General features: G+C 69.7%; 1 protein-coding gene across 1 annotated transcript; it reads right to left on the reverse strand.

Annotated features, from left to right (window-relative positions):
- Positions 1–1,040: 1,040 nt before the first annotated feature.
- TBC1D2B (TBC1 domain family member 2B) lies at positions 1,041–13,381 on the reverse strand (the record flags this gene model as incomplete). The annotated part of the gene is made up of 12 exons (XM_084253659.1): positions 13,228–13,381; positions 11,859–12,024; positions 10,360–10,520; positions 9,737–9,957; positions 8,998–9,366; positions 7,345–7,455; positions 6,741–6,934; positions 5,693–6,187; positions 4,315–4,432; positions 3,724–3,909; positions 2,741–2,862; positions 1,041–1,233 (listed from the first exon to the last, which is right to left on the reverse strand). The coding sequence occupies exons 1-12, from the start codon at positions 13,364–13,366 to the stop codon at positions 1,041–1,043; spliced, it is 2,475 nt and encodes an 824-aa protein (XP_084109785.1). The 5' UTR covers positions 13,367–13,381.
- Positions 13,382–15,009: the final 1,628 nt, after the last annotated feature.

Below are 15,009 nucleotides of genomic sequence, written 5' to 3' on the forward strand. Positions count from 1 at the left end.
CCAGAAACACTTCCATAAAAATAGCCTATAAAAATATAAACTGTAGTGAAAATATACAGAAGTATTAACAGACGTTCGGCCCGTAGAACAAACCCCGCCAGGTCAGGTCTTAGAGGCTCCCAGCGGGCCCGGCCTCGGGCCACTGTGGGTCCGCCGGGGTGGTGGGGGCGGCCTCCCACTGGGGCGCACGTGGGGGGGCCTTCGCCAGCGATTCACACCAAATGGTCTCAGCTCCCACCCCCCGGCCCCGGTTTCTCAACCCCCCTGCAAAGGCAGCAGCTCAGGGGTGCCCGGGCAGGGCCGCAGTCCAGCTGCTTCCAGGCCGCCCTCCCAGGAGCAATGGCGGGTTTGCGCCCAGGACGGGCGGGTTGGCTGCATGACCCCAGAGCCCAACCCGCACCCATCCCCTCCCGCCTGGCTTCTGGAAGAGCCTCCAGAAGCTGCCCCCCAAAAGGTAATGATCACACACTGTTGACACCGGAGGAGACCAGCCCAGTCCGCACGATGGGGACTCGGCCAGCAGCTCACAGACCTGCAGGGGCTGCTCCGGAGTGGCCACCCTGCCTGCGCCTTGGCCAGAATTCACACTGCAGGCGGCAGTGGTCAACGGAAGCCCCTGGCCAGCGACCCCGCGCACAGGCAGCCTAGGGGACAGGCCCAACAGGCCTCACAGCCCTGGCCCAGCCCAGGGGCCTCCCGCTCTGCAAGCAGCCGACACTGTGTCCCTGGACCAGGCCTGGAGGTGAGGCTGCTCTGCAGACCCCGGGCGGGACCCAGGAGCCGCGGAGGCCTCGCCAGCTGCACCCGCAAAGCCACGAACCAGCAAGTCCTAGCAGGGGTGGCTCAGCCCCGGGGATGCCCTTGGAGACTTTCTGACTGCGTGGGGCAGGACCTGCCGGCCGGGGCTCCCCTGCCCACAGCCACGGTGCGCGGGGCCTCCTGGGGATCCAGCCGCCACCCGGGGCAGGAAATGCTCGGGAGTCTTAGGGCCAAGGCCCCTGGCACGCAGGCAGGAGCCAGCGCCCCGCGGCCGGCGGGCACTAGGCGTCCTCCTCGTCACTCCCCAACTCGCCCTTGTCGGGGCTGGCGTCGCGCTCCCGCAGGAAGTCCTCGCGGATGGCCTCCAGCTCCGTCAGCTCCAGCCGCACCCGCTCCAGGTGGTATGCGCGCCGGTTCCGGATCTGGCGCAGCGGGAAGGGGTTCAGGTCCCCAAAGGAGATGCTGACGAGCTTCCTGCGGGGAGGAGCTGCTCAGGGCCGGGCCCGGCCCTCCACGTCCTCCCGGCCTGACATCCGCCCGGCGCCCGGTGCCCCTCGTGGGCCTGGCCATAGGGCAAATAAAACCAGCCAACAGCGCCCTCCCGGCCACAGGCTTAGCCCCAGCAGGCGGTCACATGTCGGGCCAGGACAGGAGCCGCGCCCTGGGGCCTGGAGGCTGCCTGCCCCCCAGCCTGGTGCCCGGCTCAGCGGAGGGTGGGGGGTGTCACTGCTTTGGCAGAAGCCGCTGCTGATGCGGGGCGGGCGCTCTGGGGGCCACCTGGCCTCCACAGACCCAGCCCCTCTCAGCACGGAGCGAGCTGCCCCTCAGCTGAGGCCGGTGCAGCGGCCGCGGTCCGCGGAGGGCCAGCCTGCCCGCCGCTCCCACACAGCCTAGCGCGAGCGCTACCAGAACGGCACCCCCGGCGCCATGAGTCTGGGAGCTCCCAAAAACAGGGCCCGGCCAGGCTGGGCATTGGTGACACCCCCAGGGACCCTGACCCTAGTGCACTGGGGAGCCGGCCCAGCTTGGGCAGGTGGGCAGCGGGGCGGCCCTGCACGAGGCCCACTGAGGCGAGCGCCGGCGGCCGCGGGAGAGCTGGCCCCGCGGGGCGTTCCCGGGCCGCGAGACCCATCTCCCAGCGAGCCCTGAACAGCGGCGTATGGGAGGCCCGCGCGTCCCACCTACAGCGGCGCTGGGGCCACAGCTGCTCCACGCCATCCCGCTCCCTCGGCACCCCACAGCACCCGCCCCCCGTGACACCCCGCTCCTCCCTCGGCCCCTGCTTCTCCCTGAGAGGAGGGGGGGGCCTGTGCCCCAGGAGCCCGCTCCCCAGGCTACAGGCGCAGGGGTGTCCAACCGAGGTTGCAGCCAGAAGCATGGGGCGCGCGCGTGAGCCCCGCCTCGGGCCAAGGGCTCTGGTCTTCACGCGGGCGCACGTGCCCACCCAGCTGTGCAGGGGCTTCGAGCTCCGCAGCGGCCTCCCCGCAGGTGGGCAGGGGCGGGGACGGGGCCGCTGGCCCTGGGCAGGAATACCAGGGCCTTCTAAGTTCAAAGCCTCCACTGGTTCGCTCTGCCCCATCCTTGGAGCCCCTCCCAGCCAGGCCCCCGCTCTCGGTGCCGTCCCCGTCCAACCAAACACGCCCTTCTCTGGCCTAACCTGCTGGCCACAGACCCCGCCTGCTGAGCCTCTCCCTTGGGCCTGGCCGTGCCCCTGGAGGCCCCTCCCAGGCACCCTCCCCACCGCCTGCCCCAGGCGTGGCCTGCGCCGGCCTCCAGGTCCGCCACAGCAGGGGCAGGCCCCGTCGGCCACCCTCCTCGCCTGCAGAGGTCTCGCTCCGAGGCCCCCGCCTGGCTGACCAGCTGCCTTAGCGGCTGGGTCAGATGTCGGTGGCCACAGGGCGTGTCCTCTCGGCTGTGCAGGCCTGGACGGGCGCTGGGATGGCCAGGGCAGGCCCCGCCTGGGGTCTGGGCCGGGACTCACCGAGCGTCGAGGACAGTGCGCGTGAAGTACCGGAGATACTTGAATATGGACATGGAGTCCTGCAGCTTCAGCACCTCCTCCTCCTTGTACTTGAAGAGGGCCAGGGCGAAGCGGAAGATGACCTGTGGTCAGGCCGGGGAGAGGCGGGCTCGAAGCCAGTCGGAAAGGAGCCCTCCACACACAGGACCCTCCCGCTCCCGGAGGACGCGCTCTGCGGCCAGACCCAGCGTCTGCGCCCGCGCCCCCTTCAGCAGCAAGTGCGGGCCCTGGGGCTTCCGGAACCAGACGCAGGCCGTAAACACGGCCCAGACGCGTCCTTTCGGCACAAGGAGAGAACTAAGGATTATACCGTGGCCGCGAGGGGCCAAGCTTCCGTGGCTGGGTGTCCCGGCGGCTCTGAGCAGGCGCCCGCCTCTCGTTGGGAAAGCCGTGCCCACACAGACCCCCTCGAGCTCCCTGCCGCGGCTGACAGGGGACGCCGGCTGAGCTGGCGGACGGTCCCGCATGACGGTCCCCTGCAGACCATGGACAGATGTGCCCCACCCGTGTGGCGCTGCCAGAGGCAGGTGGGCTCTGCTGGAGCACCTGCCACGCCAGCTGGGACTGTAACGCAGCTGCCCACGCGGGGAGGCGGGCAGCCACCCGGACCCTTGGCGTGGCTGCTGCCGGGACCGTGGCTCACGTGCAGCGTCCAGGAAGGAGCCGCGCACAGCTGCCGCCAAGGTGGGCCCGCGTGCAGGCACATGTGTGGCCCGAGGAGGACCCGGCCCAGCCGAGAGCAGCAGCCAGGACACCAGAAGCAGCCCCTTCCGTTCCCAGACGGCTCCGCCAGCCACGAGGCCACTGATGGCGCCCGCCCGGGGCCAGGAACCTCAGCTGCGCACGTGCTCAGGGCAGCGCTGCTGGCGAGGGGCCGCGCCCACCAGACCCCAGTGCACACGCCCCGCCCAGACGCCCAGCACCCCCCCCACCCCGCGCCCCACCTTCGGGCCCTCGTACAGGAAGGAGTCCCAGATCCGGAAGAGAACGTCGCTGACCACGCTGTCCACAAAGACCACCAGGAACCAGTTGAAGGTGATGAGCGTGTAGTCCACCTGGTGCTGCTCCAGGTGCGTGTGCAGCCGTGGCAGCTTCTCGCTCATCAGGTCCCGGAACACGCGCTGGTCCACCTGCCACGGCGGAAGGGGGCGTGGGTGAGGCCCGGGAGACGCCCCAGCCTGTGCCCCCCGCAGGATGCTAGGCCTTGCTTGATGGCCCCACCCTCCCACCCCCGCTGGGCCCTGCCTTTAACCCCAGCCCTACCCACTGCTCCCCAAGTCCAGGCACTGGGACCTGCGTTTTGGGACCCTGAGCCCAGGAGGGCGAGTTGAGCAGTGCAGGGGAGCCAGGAGCACCCCCATCCGCGTCCAGCCACGGGGGCGGGGACAGGCTTGCCGCCAGCCCTCAGGAGGCCGAAGGGGCTGGTCCCTGGAGGGCCTGGCCTGGGTCTTAGGGCACCCAGTCTGCTGTGAGCTTCGGCAGGGGCCGACCACGGCTAACTTGCACCCCTGCCCCGACAGCGCCCGCCTGCACACCTGGGAGCCCAGCAGCGTCTTGGTGTAGTAGTCGCGGGGCAGGAAGACCTCCACGATGGCCACCAGGCACCAGAAGGCGTCCTCCTGCTCCAGGTACAGCAGCGCCACTGCTGCCAGCCTATGTGCACAGACAGGGGTGAGGCTGGCGCACAGCACCCATGCCCTGCGGCCCCCCCGACCCACACACTCTGCCTAACGGTGCCCCCTCATGGCGCCCACCCCCACAGCGCCCCCAGGGGCACAGCACCCTCCTGGATGGGTACTCAGTCTCTGAGACACGCAGGTGCCACCGCCCCTCTGGTCACGGCCGTCCTCGAGGGGATGCACCTCCTTTCAGCTTGAGCAGCAGCACGGCTCCCCACCCCGGGGCTCCCGCGGCCCCAGCCCCATTTCAGAGCCAGGTCCTCAGGACATGCCTGGGCGGGATCACTGCAAGCATCTCCCACTAAGCCCTCCAGGGGCAGGAGCCCGGGGTGTGCCAGCGTCAAAGCACCTCTGCCCGCCCCCCAGCCCCCACCAGCACCTCGCACCCCTGGCCTGCTTGCTCCCCGGCCCCCGAACCCTACCCACTCACCCCCTGTGAGCACCCCCTACCCGCCCTGTGCACACCCGGCCCACACCAGGCAGGAGGGAAAGAACAAGCAGACAGCCCAGGCTGTCCCGGGCCAGGACGGCTGCCGGGAGCCACGCAGGGAAACCCACAGCTGCCGCAGCTCAGGGTCTGGCTTTGGAGTTGTCCTTCCTGGGGTAAGATTAGGAACACTCATCTCAGACGAGAGGCTAGAGAGAGACCTGCGCCGGGAAGGGGCTACGCAGGCAGGCAGCAGGGCCGGGGCAGAAAGGAGGGAGTGCAGGACAGTCACTGGGCTGGGCCTCGGGGCAGGCTCTGGGCTGCACCTTCCCCAGGCCTCAGTTCTGGACGGGGGCAGCCCAGGAGGTGCGCCAGAGGGCCCGGAGAGAAACGCCCTGGTCTGGAAGTTGCCTGTGGGGCACGATGCCGGAGGGCGGGACACACGGGCAGCCTGCCACATGGCCCCAGCCTGCAGCTCAGCACCTGCCAAAGGCGCAGCACCCTGGGACTCCCCAGCTTCAGTGTCCTCAGTGCTCACCCAACCCTTCCCCCGGCACACCTGTCACTCAGAGGCCATAGCCTGCCATCTGGGGGGCCACCCCCATAAATGGGGCCAAACGTCCATTCCCGGCCAGCAGGAGGGCACCAGCCCCCGTGCTCTGCAGACTCACCCCAATAGTGCAGCACTCATGACAGCCTGCGCTCCCCCCGTCGCCCGCCCGGTCTGCACCTACCCCCTAGCCCCACCTGCCCATCCCGCCCCCGCGTCCTCTCCACCCGCGCCCGCCCCGCCCCGCGGGGACCCACCGGTTGAGGCCCTGGCAGTAGCCGATGTCGGGATTGCGCCAGGAGAAGGCCAGCAGCACGTTGCGCAGCTTCTGCACGCCCTCCGAGGTGGGGCAGCGGTAGTGCTTGTTGCTGGGCAGTGTGCGCAGCAGGTCCAGCTCGATCTGCTTGGAGGCTGGGTTCGGCCGCTCCAGCGCCTGCCGCAGCATGGCCTGGAAGTAGCCGGGCGGGGCGCCCTCGCGGAACTTGCGGGTGTGCAGGTCCACGCACCACTTCCACAGGCGCGAGCGGTGCTGGTGCGGGATGCCCGCGCGGATCAGGCTCTTGAGCTCGGGGCCGCGGGCCAGCTCCCGGTTCACTGTGCTCGCCAGGTAGTTCTCCCACTTGACCCCTGTGGACACCTCCTGGCTCTCCGCCAGGTGGAGGGTCTTCAGGTCCAGGGCGCGCACCTTCGCCACCAGCCGCTCCTCCTCATCGTCCTCCGGCACGGTCCGGAACCCGTGGATGTCGTACTCGCTGGGAGAGAAGCGAGGAAAGGTGTGCCAAGGCCAAAGCCAGCGAAGCAGAGAAGGCCCGCCCCCGCCGCAGCGCGCCCTGCGGCCCCAGAGGCCAGACCCACCCCTGCGCCGCCCCAGCCCCAGCCCAGCTCCACGGGGCGTCTGTGCACGCCCCACACACCATCTCGCTCACAAAATGCAGCGTTCCTGGGTAAAAGGGCGCGGAGAAAGCTGGGGGTGGGGTTGTTGTTGGGCTGAGAGTGGGGTTCACACCCTTACTCAGCAGCAGGGGGGAGCAACACAGAGCAGCCTCTAGGCCACAGGCAGTGACCAGCAGGTCCTGCCCAGAAAAAGGGGTCCAGCCCGCTGTGTGGATTTTCTCACAGAGCAGCACGCTCGGCGGGGGCTCGGGGCAGCGTCTCTGCACCCCAGGGACCCATGGGATGGGCCCCATGATGTCCATGCGCAGCCGTGAGCAAGGCCCCCAGGCCGCGGTCTGAGGCGTGCCCTGTGCTCTGACCCCACAGCACATGTTCGATGCTCCAGCCATGGCAGGCGCCGCCTGGCATTACCTGACGAGGTGCGGCCTCAGCGGCGCCTGCTCCAGCAGCTCGGGGCCCTCCACCTGCAGGGCATCCTCCAGCAGCCGGGTGATGGCCTCCCGGGCGGGGCCCGGCTCCTCCGAGCACACCGGCGTCTTCAGCTCTTGGAGCAGGATCAGGTACTTGCTCTCTATCTGGCAGAGCTTGGCCTCCAGGCTGCAATACTGCAGAGCCAGCGGTCAGCTGGGCTCCTTGGTGGACAGGCCCCTCCCGCGCTTGGAGGGACACACCCTGGGCCAGCCAGCACGGGCCCCTTCCAGGGCGCCACAGGCGGCCACGGGCCACCCCAGAGGTCAGGCAGCCCACGCGGCTCCCCCAGGAAGCTTGAAGGGGTCAGGCCCATCTGCCTCTTGGGAGGCCACTCAGTGTGGGAGCAGAGGGGCGTGGGCAGCACTCGGCTGGAGCTGGGAGACCTGAGGTGGACGGGGATCCCACTCTGCCCCCGCTCTGCCCCCACAAGCAGCAAGACAGAGGAGGCTGCGTGCGTCAGAGCCCGGTGTCCGTCCCGCGGGCCGCATCCGTCCCTGCCTGCGGCTTGAGCCTCGCACCCGCCGGGCCAAGCCCGTGCACCCACCTTTGCTGCCAAGTCCCTCTCTCTCTGCTCCGCGTTTCGGCGTAGAGCCGACAGCTCCAAGATCTCCTTATTCAGAAATTTATTTTGGGTTTTGTACCCCTGCAGATTATCCTATTGGAGAAAACACCCCGTCGGTTCCCACAGCGACTGCGGCCCAGTGGCCCCACCTGGAGGCCGCCCCGGGGCCCAACCACGCGGCCCGGCCTAGCGTCCGCGAGGGCCGAGGGCCGGCACCGGCGGGGAAAGCTCGCGCTCGCTCTCGGGCGTCCCACACTGGGAATTTCAAACTTACAGAAGAGATGGGAGAAGCGCCTCGAGTGTCAGTCAGCCCACTCCATGGCTTGCGCCACGTCTGCGCCACTTCTAAGGGGGCAGCCCCCTAGACCCCCGTAGGCCCCTGCCTGGCATTTCCCACTCAGCCCGGCCGGACGTGCCCCTGGCTCCTGCCTGCCCCAGGGTCTGGCCTCAGGCAGCTCGGGACGCTGAGCACCCCCAGCAGCCCCAGGAAGATTGGGAACCCCCGCCAGCACCCAAGGCCCCGCAGAGGCCACTCCCCGACCTGCGCTGCGAGAGACACCCTCACGACAAGACCTCAGACTCCAAAGGGGCTCCCTGCCGCCCTTCCCCTGAATCGTGGGGCCCCCTCCCCCCAGAGCATGGCCTCGCCCGCCCCAGCAGGCAGCGACCACGGGACAGGGCAGCTTGGGCAGCGGAAAAGAGCGAGAGGCCAGCTGATCACGATGGACAGGGGCTGCTGGTTTGGACAGATGGACGTGAGGGGCAGGGACACGTGGGTGTCCTCTGTGTTTCCAGCCGGGACCTAACGGGCCGCCGGGAGGACCTTGTCCGGGCTGAGGCGCTGAGAGCAGCAGTGAGGACCGGCCAGGTCCCGGGCCGGCGTGTGTCCAGGTGAGAGCCCTGGCCTGACACGGCGTGCGGTCAGCTCGCAGACCACACAGGCAGGTCCGAGCAGGCGTCGGCAGAGCTCTGCGGCCCAGTGGACCTGCCCACTGTGGGTGCCTTCTGAGCCCGGCAACCTCCCTGGCTGAGCGCTGCGGGCCCAGGCCCTTTCCTCGTCTCTGCTTCCCAGATGATGCCGTGTGGCCGGACGGGGGCACTGACCCTGCTGCTGGACACCTGGCCCACTGGCAGGCGGGGGCGCAGGGGGAAGAGCTGTGTGCTGAGGACTCATGGCCAGAAGGCCGGTGAGTGGGGGACAAGGGCGTCGTGCCTCAGGGACGCCGCTTAAGGCAGCGACGGAGCAGCGTGCCCCAGGGGCTCCCACGGCCTCAGGAGGAGACACAGGTGCAGGCACCGCCTCACACCTGGGGCCTCGGGGCCACGCGTTCCCGCAGCCAAGCACCGTGGCGTGGGCCAGGGGCACCTGCAGCCAGCACCCCAGGGGGCCAGTGGCCCCTCCGCCTGGCGCCCGCTCTCTGGGCTCCTGGCTCAGCGCTGGGGCTGGCCGCAGGCAGTCAGCGGGAAGCAGCGGGTCCAGCCACTGGGCTCGCCGGGCTGCCAGCTGGGCCGCCTATGAGCCCGGTCGGCGGAGAAATGACTCAGGGCGATCGGGCCGCCGCCCACAGCAGCCGCCCGCCCCGCAATGGACGGAAGACACCCCCACGCCCCGCCGGCACGGCTGCAGCTGCTCACCTTCAGCCGGTCCAGCTCCAGGGGGTCTGCGCCGGTCGGGGAGCTGGGGTCCGCACCGGGGGGGCTCTCGCTGAGCTGACGCGACAGCTTGACGATGACCTCGTCCTTGGCCTGCACAGTCTCCAGCAGCATGGCCAGCTGCTGGCCCAGCTCGCCCGCCTTGCTCTTCAGGGCCTGTGCCTCCTCCTGGAGACGGTCTCTCTCCAGGCAGAGCCGCTCCAGCTGGCCCGCCAAGCCCAGGATGTGCTCATCCTTCTGGTGCAGCAGCTCCAGCGTGTCCTCCGGGACCCCCGCGCAGAGCCGGCTGCTTGCGAAGTACTTGTCATACTGGGAGGACCGCACGGTCTGCTGCAGCAGCCGCACCAGCTCCTGGGGGGGCGGGGGGAGAGGGAGGGTTGGGGGAGGATGGGGGGAAACAGGGAGCAGCGTGGGTGGGGCGGGGCGGGGCAGGAGCGGACAGAACAGGGAGGCTGGGGTGGGCAGGCGGCCGGGGCTCACAGGCCCTTTACCCCTCACCGGAGCCCGCCGGGCTTCCCCTGATTGGAGAAGGACATTCGCCCCAGCGGCGGCCACGGCAGAAGCGGGAGGGGGCGTGGCCTGTGGTCAGCGCCGCCAGATGGGGAGCCCCGAGCCCTGGGCGCTCAGCGGGGGTGAGGGGGGCTGGGGAGGGCCCAAGCCCGGGTCGGTGGCTTCGGGGGCAGGGGCAGGGCTGGGCCGAGAGGGCAGGCGCGGCAGCTACCTTCTGGCTGGACAGGTCCTTCCTCAGCTGCTCCAGCTCCTCCTGCTGGGCCTGGGCCGGGAGCTGCGGGTCGGGGCCCAGCCTGCCACCCGGGGCCCCCTCGGCTGCGGGGTCCCCGCTGCTGCTCCGGTGCCGGTAGGCACCGATGATGTCTTTCAGCGGGCGCTTTCCTTTGTGGGAGATGCGGCCCTGGTCGAAGGCGATGCCCGAGCCGGCGCCTCCTGCGGAAGTCAAAGGTGCTTCTTGGCGCAGGCAGGGTGTTCCTCCCGCGTGCACCCCCCACCTCCCGGGCTCAGCAGCGCCCACGCCTGAGCACCCTGTCTGCGCGCCCCCCGCCCCCTCCATCGTCCTTTCTGGGCGCTGCCCCATCCTGGTGGCTAGTCAGGGGCATCCTCAGGCCCAAAGCCCCCTCGAGGGAGTGCAGTCGCTGCAGCCCAGGACAGGTGGCCTTGTTCACACCCCCCACCCGCACAGGTGGGCCCGAGCCGGGTGGGGGCCTCTCCCAGCATGGAAGGTAGAGCCCCCGGAAACCCTCCTGGCAGGCCCCAAAACTCCGCCGCCCCCACTGGGTCAGCCTGAGGCAGCCCAAACCCAGACCGCGCAGAGCGGGCGGCCGCGCCCACCTCTGCTCCCCTCAGGACTCTGCTGCTGCCGCTCCTCCTGCGCCGACTCCTCCAGCTCCCGCGGGCTGGGGTCCAGGAGCTCCCACTCCTCGCTGGTGTAGAACACGCTCCTCCGGCGCTCGCTGTGCCCCCACCCGACGCGGAACGAGGACATGGAGTTTCTGCCGCGAGAAGGAACGGCGCTTTCTAAGTCGTGGAGCAAAACTAACGTCATGGCGTCACCCATGTAAGACTGGCGAGCGCCCCCAACACCTGCTGTGTCCACCAAAGGGGCAGTGGTGGGGAAACCGGGACCCCCACTGCTGGTGGGACCAGGAGCTGGCACCGCCCCCAGATGCCCAGCAGCCCACAGCACAGGGGCGAGGCAGAGCCCTGGACAGCACCCCTGGGCTTGCTCACCAGCCTGGGGAGAGGGGCACGGCATGAGCAGGGGTCCCCCAATGGCTCCACCCCCTGCACGCCCTGACCCTGCCTGTCCCCCATAGGCCCCACCCCCACACACCCCTGCCCCAAGCCCACGCCTGGCCCGGCCCGCAGGAGGCGTGGGTGACTCCTGCCCCAGGGGCCCTGGCGGGTGGTGGACGGTGGGAAAGCCAGCCTGCGGGCGGGACCACTTAGCAGTGGCAGGAAACTCGCGGGCCTGGCCTCCGGGCAGCTATACTCAGCAGGCCGGGGTTTGTGGCCACGTGCACCCACGGGCCCATCTCATCACCCCACCCCCCCAGCTTCACTGCAAAGGAGCTGCACGTGCGCTGAGCCCCCGCCCCTCACCGCATCCTGCTCCCCGGCCTCGCTCACCCCAGGCTCCCCACGCTTCCTTACAAGGCCCTCTGCACCCAGCAGGTTTGCCAGGAGCGCTGTGGCCTCAGCACAGGAGCGAGGAGCGGCCGGGGGGCCATTTCCAGGCGACACCCCCATTCAGACCTATGGGCCTCTTGGGGAGTCCACACAGCACTGGACCCACTGACTTATGACACGGAAACAACCCCAAAGTCCACCTGGGAGGAGGGCTTGCGAGGCCTGGTGGCCTCCTTAGGGCAGGGACACTGGTGGCCATGGTAAGCGGGAGTGGACATGCTGCCCTCCAAGCTGCGTGTTTCAAACGAGCAGCCTGCATGTGAGTCACGTCTCACCAAGGTGTCCCCTCAAAGCAAGCACAGCCCCCCATGAACAAGGACTTCCTGGCGTGGCCCCTGTGTGCACAAGGCTGGACGTGAGTGTGTGAGGGTGTGCACATAGAGGGCACGCAGCGGGTGCACACCAGGAACACAGCGGACACACAGTAGTCGCAAACCAAGAACACAGAGAGCACACAGTAGGTGCACACCAGGAGCACAGTGGGTGCACAGATGGCGCACAGAGGTTGTGCTCCTCGGCTTCTCGAGCTGTGCCAAGCCACGTGACTGGCACAACCTCACAACTCTGTGGTGTCGGCTAAGGCCAGGGCGGTCTCGCCAGAGACAATCTGCTTCCGCTCCATAAGCTGCTTTCAAACTCACTTGAGCTCAGTGCCCCACTGCTTCAAGGAGAAATTAATGGGGTTCACGTGTCCCGGGGCCGGCTGGCTGGCAGGGGGTTCTCCCACCAACTCTCCAGAGACGGTTTCCACAGCGAGGACATTTCTGGCTTTTTCTGCAGATGCATCTGGGTGCAGAAAAAGCGAATCTGAAAAAAAGGGAGCGGACATGAGCCTCCCCACCGCAGCGCCAGAGCCGAGAGATACCGTGGGGCCAGCCCGCCCTGGAAGCGCGCCCTACTTGGGTGCAAAGGGCTGCAGGATGGACGCCACACTTTGCAGTGGCCCCGGCCCCAGAAACACACGTCCCAAAGCCCCCTGGGAGTGGCCGAATCAGCAGCGAGACACTCGGGACAAGGCGTGGGGGCAGGCGGAGCAGGGGCCGCCCAGCAGGCACCGGTCAGCACCCTCCCCCCCTCACGTGACAAGTCATGGTCTCGCAGGATGAGGTGGGCGGGGCGGACAGTGGCCAGGCGCCGGCCTCCGACCTGGGAGCTTCGCCAGCAGGGGGAGCCCACGGGAGATACACGTCGCCCCCACGCCCCTCGCCCACCTCCTGCAGCCGCCCAACCCTGCAAGCCCGAAGCCCCTTTATCTGGGATTCTGCCCTGACTGCGGCCCAGCGTGTCCTCACAGCAGGCCACTGTCGCCACTGCTCCGGCCCTGGCCAGCCGATCTCTGGCTCCTCCAGTCCTGGGGCCGGAGGGCCCCCAACTCGGCTCCTCTGTGCTCTCGGCCAGTGTGCCTCCAGCCTGGACCTCGAGCCCCTGGCGGCCCACCTGCCGCCCTCCCCCCGTTCAGCCATGGCCCATCGTCCCTGCACACAGCTGCTCCCACACGTCTCTCCAGGGCAGCTCCCGACCCCTGCCCAGCTCCTCCCGGCCACCCCTGCCCTCCTGACCGCCTGGAGGTGGCCTCCTTCAACGCCCCTGGCCCCCAGGACCTGCGCCCACCGTCACAGAAAGTCTAGAAGGAGTCTGTGTCCGGGCAGCCGCCTGCCCGCGGAGCCTTGCCCTGGCGAGGGGCTCACGGGCCCCGTCTGGGAGCAGCCCTCCCCCCGTCCCAGGAAGCGGCACGTGCTTGGCGTCCTGCTCCGCCACAGGCCGGGGTTGTGGTCGAGTCTGGGGCCAGCTGGGCTCCCAGCAGCCCCAGCAGATCAGGGCGTCATGCATCAGTCACCACGTGCCCCCAGATGTGGCATCTGGGGGCCGGGCTGGCCTTGCAGCGAGTCCTTCGGAGCATCCGGAGCACAAGCCCTGAGCGCAGGGCAGCCCGCAGGCGGCCATGCAGAAGGGCCACCTTTGGGGGCACTGGCCCTGGACCCGAGGGCGCGGGGCCCGCGGGCCACTCACCTGCAGTGCTGTCTCTGGCCAGCAGCCCCTGGGAGGGGTCCCCGGGGGCGGGGGAGGCCCTGCCGGCCCAGCGGGCTGGCGCCAGGCTGTTGCAGTGCTCCCAGCGCTTCTGCTGCAGCTCCTGCAGCCAGTAGGTCATCAGCTGGCGGCTTGGGGCCTGCAAAGAGAGGAGCAGGTGGGGGCGGGACTAGGGTAATGGGCCACCAGTCCCCAGACCCACAGCTCTGCCCACAGGCCTGATCAGGGCGGCCGTGGCGACCGGGGCTGTGAGGGGCACGCCCAGCTCCGAGGCCCCTGGCACAGCGGGCGGTGCTGCGTCGCGCGCTAGACCTGACCGTGGCCTCAGTCACGCCAGCCCCCGCGGGGACCCACCAGGCACTGGCCGGAACCCGGCAAACCGACTCTGGCCCACGCGGCTCTTGCTGACAGCACCGCCCCAGAGGGCCACGGCAGGCGCCGCGCTAAGGCTGCTGTTCACGGGGAATGCATCCCCGACCTCCCAGTGGGCAGTCGCTGGCTGGGACGGTCAGTGCCTCTGCCCAGGGCTCTCAAAGCTGACCAGTGCCCAGGCCGGTCGGAGGCAGCATGACTGCCCGGGACAGCGGCTTGCTGCAGCTCAGCTCTCTCTGAAAACCTGGACGTTCTTAAATTTCCAGCCCAGCAGCCATGGAGGGCGGGGCGGGGCGGGCATAGGCCCCAGGGCCCGGCCAGGAGAGGAAAGGGGGCAGAATGCGCTGGCGGGAAGCTCCCCTTTAACCGGCCACTCTGGACACACAGCGGGCAGCAGACACAGCGCCCAGCCCCGCCACAAAGAGCAGACGAGCCCAGCGAGCCTGGGGGAGGCCCAGCTGCACCTGGTGCCCGGAGCCACCGTCAGCAGGAGGGCAGACAGCAGCGCCTGGAGCCACCAGTCCCCGGCAGGGACCAAGTCAGGCCCGGGGTGGCCAGCAACCTGCACCCGAGAAGCACAGAGCCCCGATTCCCTCCTCCCTCCCAGCAACAGAAACAGAGGCCCACTGCAGGCCCTGGCCAGCACTGGGGCCTTGGGAGGGGCGGTGCGGGCGGTCACTGGGCTCCCCCTCGGTCCCTGCGGCCCAGCACCAGGGGCAGGACGCCGGCTGGGCCAAGATGCCCAGCACAGCCAGGAGGCACAGGCAGGTGGGGCCGACCCCCCGGAGGGTCCAGGCGGAGCACCGGCCGACCGCACCACTGGGGTCGCGGGCAGGGAGGTGTCCCAGGTCTCCCCCGAGGCCTGAGACCCCCGTGCGATGCTCCAAGGACGGCAGCCCCTCCGGTGACCCCCGGGGGTGTCCACGGCCTCGGGGCTCTGCCCTCCCTCTAGGGCCCGCTGCCTGCCCCACGGGCGCTGGGAAGCTGGTGAGAGGGCACCGTGGCGGCCAGCGCCTACCGCCCAGATGCCCGCCCTCCCTCCCCTTCCCAAGAAGCAGCTTCCATACCCGGGGAAAGAGGCTCGAGAAGTCCATGAGAGCAGCCCCGGGAGGCTCGGCCAGCATGGCCTGCCCCCCCAGCCCCCATGACCAGCCCCGCCCCCCCGCCCCCATGACCAGCCCCGCCCGGGAGCAGCAACGCCTCAGCGCGTCAGCTGCAGACTCCAGCGTGGCACACACGTGTGAAACCTCAACCTCTCGCCGGACAGGGGGCCCCCCCAGAGTGGGCGGCGTCGCGCCCGCCGGGGGCCCACAGGGCCGAGACCCCCACGCGCTCAGCCTCCTGCCTGGTGCCGGCGCCCCCTCCCACAGACCCCGGCCCACTCCCCGCTGG

Source organism: Talpa europaea (genome assembly GCF_964194135.1).
Source record: "Talpa europaea genome assembly, chromosome: 14".
NCBI lineage: Eukaryota > Metazoa > Chordata > Mammalia > Eulipotyphla > Talpidae > Talpa > Talpa europaea.